At 40.5% G+C, this 8,425-nt stretch overlaps 1 protein-coding gene across 1 annotated transcript in view; it reads right to left on the reverse strand.

Annotated features, from left to right (window-relative positions):
* LOC101857537 (serine/threonine-protein kinase par-1) overlaps window positions 1-8,425 on the reverse strand; it is a 15,962-nt gene that overhangs the window by 5,821 nt on the left and 1,716 nt on the right. Inside the window, exons 3-6 of the mRNA XM_005090977.2 lie at window positions 8,225-8,332; window positions 6,935-7,057; window positions 1,242-1,390; window positions 47-197 (exon numbers count right to left, since the gene is read on the reverse strand). Of these exons, the coding sequence (XP_005091034.1) occupies window positions 47-197; window positions 1,242-1,390; window positions 6,935-7,057; window positions 8,225-8,332 (531 nt within the window). The remainder of the gene's footprint in view (window positions 1-46; window positions 198-1,241; window positions 1,391-6,934; window positions 7,058-8,224; window positions 8,333-8,425) is intronic.

Genomic DNA, 8,425 nt, shown 5'->3' on the forward strand with positions numbered 1-8,425 from the left:
GAGAGAGAGAGAGAGAGAAAGAGAAACTATAAACATCTCACCTCACCTTCTTCGTATTTTTATCGTAGAAAGGCATCTGTCCAGTGACCATGATGAAGAGCACACAGCCCAGACTCCAGATATCGTTGAGCAGAGGAAAGTAAGGCTTGCCCCGCAGCAGTTCAGGGGACGCGTACGCCGCGCTCCCACAGTACGTTCTGGCAGAGGCATAAGTAAAATAATGTGAAGAACAGTCGAAATTTATTTATTTATTTATTCATTCATTCATTCTTCCATTTACGTATTTATGTATTTATTTATTTATTTATTTATTTCCTTGTTTGTGTGTTTGCCTGTTTGTTTGTTTATTTATTTTTATTTTGTTTTTATTAACCAATAACACATTCTCCTGTGTGTTTACTCTAAGACCAACGACTAATTTCAACATCCAAAATGCTGCACATTTTGTTGTGACTACTAAATACACCAGCACCAGATGATAGAATAGGGCAGGGTAAAAAAAGCAGAAGTAATCATCCAAGACGAACCACTCATTCGCTACCTTTGAATTATAAAGTTCTATCTGACAGTTTTTGCTGAAAAAAAACGTCTTACGCTATATTATTCAGTTTAGTTTTTGTAAGCAGTCTACGGCACTTGCAACACAGTTAGGACATATAAGAGCCAAAGATTAGAGGTGTTACAAGGGAGGGAGTAACAAACACAAAAAGGAGGAAAGGTAAGGACGATAGATGTTTGATAGGAAAGAAGGAGCGAACCACACCAGATTACGCGCCAACCACCGCACAGTGTGACTACAATATAATAAAAATGCAAACTAGGAAATGGGAAGTGGCTGTTTGTACAGGGAATTGTCGTATACAAGTGGTGGTTAGAGCAGGTTTGGCTGTAAAGGTCCATTACTTTCTTACCCTTACTTTTTTTCAGGATCTGTAACTTTACAGTGTCGAGGGGAGAAGTACCATACGTCTTTCTCTAGTTTGATGTATCGCCTGTAGCACAGGCAGACATAAAGACAAACAGACAGACAACCCAACAGACAACCTGACAGACTGACAGACAGACAGACAGGCAGACAGGCAGACAGACAGAGAGACAGACAGACAGACATAAAGACAAACAGAGAGACAACCCAACAGACAACCTGACAGACTGACAGACAGGCAGACAGACAGAGAGACAGACAGACAGACAGACAGACAGACAGACAGACAGACAGACAGACAGACAGAGAAACTGACTGGCTGAGGGTGTCCGGGCTAGGCAGGGTCCTGGAGAAGCCAAAGTCTGAGAGTGCCACAGTGAGGTCCAGGCGGAGCAGAATGTTCTCACACTTGAGGTCTCGGTGACAGATGTGCCGGCTGTGTAGGTAGCGGATGCCTTCACACACCTGGGAGAATTACCGTTAGCATTTCTTGATATCTGTCTCTGTCTCTGTGTGTGTGTCTCTCTCTCTCTCTCTGTCTCTCTCTCTCTCTCTCTCTCCCTCTCTCTCTCTCTCTCTCTCTCTCTCTCTCTCTCTTCCTCTCTCTCTCAAAGATTGCCAAAAGTCAGTAGACGTGATATTAGTATGTTAACATTACACACCTGCCGATCAGCAGGTTTAATTCTCCGTAACTTGACCTGTTTTATTGCATTTGCCATTTTTCTCGGCAGCATTTTGTTTCATTTGAGGCATGTCTGCCTATTGAGAGCAGATGTTACTAAAGCTTCTTGTCAGATAGCTAGTTCATTAATCATTTGTGAGGCAGCGTGGTGGAATCAGGCTCTCGTCAAAATAATGAAATCGAAGAAAACAGCAGTTTTCTCCCCCTTCTTAGCAAAATGTAGCTTTTTTTGGGGCTCATCACCTTTTACGTCCATGTACAAACACATTCCTTTGAGGATTTCACCGAAAACGTTGATTAAAGGCCCAAAAATATGAACTTACAGTTTCCATGGGCTCTCCAGCTTTGGAATTTACAAAGCTTTGGCGGCCATTTTCTTGCTAATTTTACCTCTTGAACCAGGTAACCCCCACCTCCTTCTATCCAAAATATCTCCACTTTCATTGGAAGCAAGACAAATGAACAAGCTGTAAGATGATACCAATGACTCAATATGCCCAAAAATTGACAAGAGCCTGATTCCACCACGCTGCCTCACATTTTATTTCGTTCAGTAATTGGTTGGGGCATAAACAGAAAGCTTTCTCTGTCTAAGATTCTAGCCTGAATTGTTATAAATGTTTCAAACGAATAATACACCTGTTTATCAAAGCTCTTGTTTGAGATAGGTCGGAAACGATCTTTTAATAAATCACGCGGAACTCACAGTGAACTTGAAGACCATTTTTTGCCAAGAACAGGTTCTTTAATTAACACTCACGGGTGTATTTGAGATTTAAAAGTGGCATCGACAAAGCAGTCAGTGCCTATCGAGACCTTTGAATAAATCATGCCCTGAAGGAACCGGTTTCTATCAACCGGGAGCACATTGACCAAATCGTCAACTACTTGTTAAAACCATCCAAGAAGAAGACTCGAACCGATCCAGAAGTTAACGTACGAGGTACGCTGACAATTACATCGCCTAAGGGGTTCTCTTTTTGATGGGAAATGAAATTATTTTTTCGGAAGGAACCGGTTTCTGTCATCCTACAGCACATAGACCAAATCGTTAACTACTTGTTAAAACCACTGAGAGAGAAGACTCGAACAGACTCAGAAGTTAACGAACGAGATACGTGGACAATTACATCGCCTAAGGGTTTTTTATATAAGAAATGAAATTATTATTTAATAGAGAGAGTCGTGGAATCACATCGCTTGGAAACCTATATTAAATTGTCTCTTCACAAAGAAAATGTATCTGAAAAACTTTAATTTGATCCCTCACTGTTTCAAAAACTCACACTTTTGTGCTTCGAAATCCTGATATTTTGTCACCATGAAAAAATAAATGATTGCTGAAAATTAAAGAGCAGGCGTGTACTGTATACATTCATCATTTCCCACAAAATAGTCGGTAGTCGATTTTGCAACTGAACCACTGCCATGAAATGGAAGAAGACAAGACAGTGGCCTCAAGGAAATGATTTTAGAAAAGTTTGAGAGCGGAAGATTTTTTCAAAACTATAAGTGGATAAGAGAATGGAATTGCAACCGGTCGGAATAACAAGATTTTAACACCTTTTTTATGTTAGTGTGTACCTTGTGCAGGGCCTCCCCTTGTATTCCCTCTGTAATGATTATACGTTAAGGTTAGAAAGAACTCCCTTTCCTTTATTCCCCAAGATTAAACGTGTAAACTCTGTTATTCATTTGAAACAGACAAAAGTAGTGGATACTCGTACTTTGAACTGAAATAATTATATCAAAAGTTAGAGTAAATTAGAAAGAACCTTGTCATTTTGGGATCTTCTGTTGTGCGAAGCAGTTGTCTATCAAAATTACAAATATGAACAAATAAACCCTGATCTTTGCGCACGTCCCGACCTTTGTATGTTGCAATTATTGCAATATGTTGACAGCTGGGGAGACATGCGTCACTTCTATGTTGACTGACATGTGCTTGGCCAATCATAAAATAGTAACGACCACTAGGCTCCTCCCCCAACTTAACCGATTCTTGTTCGTTTTAGTAAGGTTTTACGGCGCTCGCAACTGCATAAGGTCATATGAGCGCCATTATCCGACTCTACCGACTCTACCGTTCACACCATCACGGATTTCTTTTTCTTTTGTTTTCTTGTTTAATATCCTGATTACCGGTAGCTTGATCGTGCGTCATTTCTTAAAGAGTATAAGCGATATGACTCTCAAACGGAGAGTTACTGCAAAAACAAGGAAATTTGCCCCCTTAGGGTAAAATACATACTACCGTCTAATAATTGTTGACATGCATTAGACTAACAAGTTTTGACACGAACTAGTTGGGATATTGGAATAATATTAGCTGGTACTTTGAAACCCCACTCTTCCCCCTGGGCTCTTTCTTTTCCCTCCTTTAATTACAACTATTGGAGAGATTAGTGCTTCAAGTTTATTTATTTTTTTTATTACGGAGAAAATCCATCCCTACAGCAGGATTATATTATGTGATTTATCATGAAAACACTTACATAAGGAATACCATGGCTGCATTTTTAAACGATGACACTGAAAAATGGTACCTAACTTTCACACATGTGGGTGTCGATTACGCAAATCTATCCTTCACACTTGAGTCAGAAGTATTTCATTGACCACCTTTTCCGAACCATGTGGCGTGTTGTTGAGTTGGTTGCTCTTATCAACACAGGAGTAGAAAGTACATCATCAAACTCGATCTGTGATTGTTGCTATACTACTGACAGACATAGCTTCGCCTGGTATGAACTTCGACTGACGATACGTTATCTTTAATAATGATAATAATAATAATAAAAATAATAATAATAATAAAAATAATAATAATAATAATAATAATAAATAGCATTTAATATGTGTAGCGCATATCCCTGCTCGACAGCAAGCTCTATGAGCTTAACACTGTAATAGTATTACACCAGCAGACCATAGAACACTCAGAAACATTCTCAGCTTCCCAGGAAGCATGCAGTGCAATCGGCTGATTACGTGCTCAAACACTAGCAAACTGACAAGGTATTTTACGGTCTCCACCTGGGAGAAGTGAGGGAAACTCGTGTAAAGAGCCTTTCCTGCGGACACAACGTCGGACCCTTGACGAGATTGGAACCCACGACCTTACGGTTGCGAGTCTGAGAGTCTATAAACCAACAGGCCACCGACGCCACTGAGCTCATCTTTCATCCCAAAAACTTCCCAAAAACACACTGTTGTACATTAGATATTATTATGTACCAGCTGAGCACGGCAATTGGCAGCTAAGATCATTCGTTATGACCTAAAACTTGCCCGTGACTGGTTATACTCACAGCTTACTGTTATGTCAGAACAGAGATCCAACATTGAATAATAGACAGTAACTGAGAAACTTTTGTGGTTAGTTCTTCGAGATAGGCTAGGGAGAGAAGAATTCGCGAGCAGCTTGTATGGTATTTCTGTACGTATTCTACGGACTGCGACTGGAGTTTTTAACACGTTTATGTCAGAATAAATTCCGCGCCCAGAGCTGTACATTCACATGGCTTTCATGTACCCTGATGTGGTGAGAAGTAAGGATTCGGCTGAGCATTGTAATAGCCTGTCCCCGTGGTTTTATGCACCCCGCATAATTTAGCAAAATTTGATCATTTTTGGCATAATTTCTGATTATTTTCCTTTGTCATTCTTTGTTAAAATTAACAGAATCGCATAATTTCACATTTTTGGGCTCAGTTTGCATAATTTCAGAATTTTTCTTGTATAAAACGACGGGGACAGAATAGCGAGCTTGCATAAAGCTCAACATTGTGGAATAGCGAGCATTTCTGGCATGGAATAGCGAGACTCCCCCTCCCCCCCCCCCTTTTTCAATTCAGGTAAAAGTAGATAGTATCTCGTAGTATCGATGAGTGTTTTTATCAAAGCATTAAACTTTGGTCCTACGCACAGAGAGAACGCTTGTACATCTGGAACTTCGTAAAATTATCGTGAGTATTTTTGTAGATTGTAGGAATGGCTTTCGTGAGGTTAAAGATTACCCTCGTTTTACTGCTGTCACCAAGACGTGTCAAAAGAAAGATCTGGCTGGGGGAAAAAGCCCTAAAAAAATCTGATATTCTGGGCTTGGTTTCTCATTGTAAATATGAGACCTTTTGTTTTTTTTTAAATATACAAATCAATAATAATGAACACCAACTCGCTGAGGGTAATTTTAAATTACCGTGGAGGTTGCTGGTTAAATTTCTCATGTTATACTTCATACTGAGCGCCCCTGATGCCAGTGCCTAGAGCCATGGAGGGGTTTTTCATAAGGGATGGGAAGAATGGCGTCATAGTTGACCGCAATCGATTCCGAAAAGGCAAAGACTTTTATCAAACAACAATTTGGAGGTGCTGGGCAGTGGGATGTATGATGACAGTCTCGGGCCTGCTGAACGCAGAGGGGAGCTATGAAGAGTTGGTGTCGATTAACCTAAAAATAAAACAAAGAAAAAGAAGAATAATATATCGACAGGGGAGCTTCTCACTATTCATAAGTTAGGAAATCCGTACTTTGGTGAACAATAAGGGTAAAAATCACTCGCTACTCCAGTGTCCTCACAAGGATTCTTATCATACCAACAAATCAAATGTATTATAGGAAGAAGCCGAAATAATGCCAGTTGTTGGGGCTGGTTTGTTGGAACGGGGTGAGGTACCCAATCCCATATCCATTCTGTGGAGTCCGCTCAAACTGCACACGGTTAATCCGAAAACAGCGGTTAACCGAAAGAAAATTAAATCCCCTATTTTTTAAAATATATTTTTTAGCAGCCTTTCAAATCAAAAACCAAACCAAACAACAGCAAACAAAAAAAACCCTCCACTAACAAGTACAAAACAATGATCTGGCTGTCAGGCAGATTTTTGTTTCAGCAAACTCCACTGTAATTTTTTTCCTTCAGTCCACCTCCCCTTTGGCACTTTTATATGACCGTATTGTGTTGCAATATAACTGACAATTATATACGAAAGCGACAGTCAAATTTCATTTGACGCACAAAGCAGAAAGAAGCATTGGAGAATATTGTAACAAGAGGCAAGTTTGATCGAAAAAAAGAGGCAGAGAGAGAGGGAAAAGATACTGGACAAGTTAACAACATGGCTGGGAACAGCAAGAACGACAGACACCACTGCTGCAACGCAAGATAGAGTGAAGTGGAGGTCCATGATCGCCCGCGCCAGTCGGCAAGGCACCGGATGATGATGATGATGATGATGATGATGATGATGATGATGATGATGATGATGATGATGATGATGATGATGATGATGAAAGCTTTTACTAGAACAATCGACCTCTCCACCTGTGCGAATATGGGTCCAGCCTGTGTTTCTGCGAGAGCTCCGCGCCGTTTGACAAAGTCGAGCAGGTCACCGGCCCCTGCGTACTCCATCACCACACACACGACTTCCTCTAGCTGTATAATCTGCAGCATGGATAGGCAGTTGAATTATCAATATGTGTGGCATCGTGGTGAAATGACACTCTAGTCAAAATAATGAAATCGAAAAAAAAAATCATAATTTTTCTACCCGTTGGGCAAATTTCATCGATTTATTATTTGTTGTTGTTGTTGTTGTTGTTGTTTTGTTTTGTTTGTTAGTTTTTGTTTTGTTTTTGTTGGGGTTTTGGGGGGGGGGGTGCTGAACACTTTTTTATATCCATTTAAAATTTCAGCGTGGATTACACTACAAAATAAACCCTTTGATTAAACGTATACAAAACGTAAATTTACAGTTTCCTGGGACGCTACAACTTTGGAAGTCACCAAGCTTTAGCGGCCATTTTTTCGATAATTTTACGTCTGACAACAGGTGACCCCCACCTCCTTTTTTGAAGTCGATAGGTGTATAATACATTTCTTTAATATAGGTGAAAATGTTTTAACGCCTGTATCGACATAATTAAGATAATCTAGGAGGCGGGCTCCCACCTTGCCTGTCTGGGACAACTCGGGCTGAGACAGACAGAGTATCCAACCAGACAGACCGAGGCACTCGATAAAATTTCTCCCCTCTCGGAAATCAAACTCGGGCCTCCCTGGTGAGACAGTGAAGCAGCTAACCGCTACACCACAGACGCTTGTCCCGTGAATCATCGTACATTTATACCGTGTTAAGAAATAGTCAAATTATTCATATTTCGAATGCGTGCGTGAAAAGTTGAAATGCCCTGCAACATTGCCTTTGGTCGACTGCTAATCAGACATAATAACTTGGAATATCTTGAGGTTTCTTCGTCTCTGACGACTCAGAGGTAGAACCTTCCATCGTTCACGTTCGCGAGCTGCTGTTCCACATTCTGCTGTACTCAGTCCGGCCAGTCCAATATCTTAATGTTGTCTACTCGTGTTATTCTTCGTCAACCCCTCGCTCTCCTGGTCCACATCATCCCTTCAAGCACCTCCTCCACAATGGTCTGGTGTCGTTTTAAGTGACCAAAGTATTGTATTTTTCTGTATTTTATTTGTGACCAATGCATTGTATTTTTCTGTATTTTATTTGTTAAAAAGGTTTTGTCAAGGAATTATGTGTTCCTTTTGCTCTCAAATTGTAAAACAAACAGGGTTTTTTTCGCTAGTTGAACACCTCACCTCATGGACCTTGATGATGTTCCGGTGGTCTAACGACAAGAGGATGGACAGCTCTCGGGGAAGGAACTTATCCAAGAACTCTTTCGCTGCTCGACGCCTGTTGACGATCTGAATGGGACAGGGGTATTGTGGAGAGTATGAGTTGTTATCTATCTATCTATCTATCTATCTATCTATCTATCTATCTATCTATCTATCTAT

This window comes from Aplysia californica, unplaced genomic scaffold (genome assembly GCF_000002075.1).
Source record: "Aplysia californica isolate F4 #8 unplaced genomic scaffold, AplCal3.0 scaffold00024, whole genome shotgun sequence".
Classification (NCBI taxonomy): Eukaryota; Metazoa; Mollusca; class Gastropoda; order Aplysiida; family Aplysiidae; genus Aplysia; species Aplysia californica.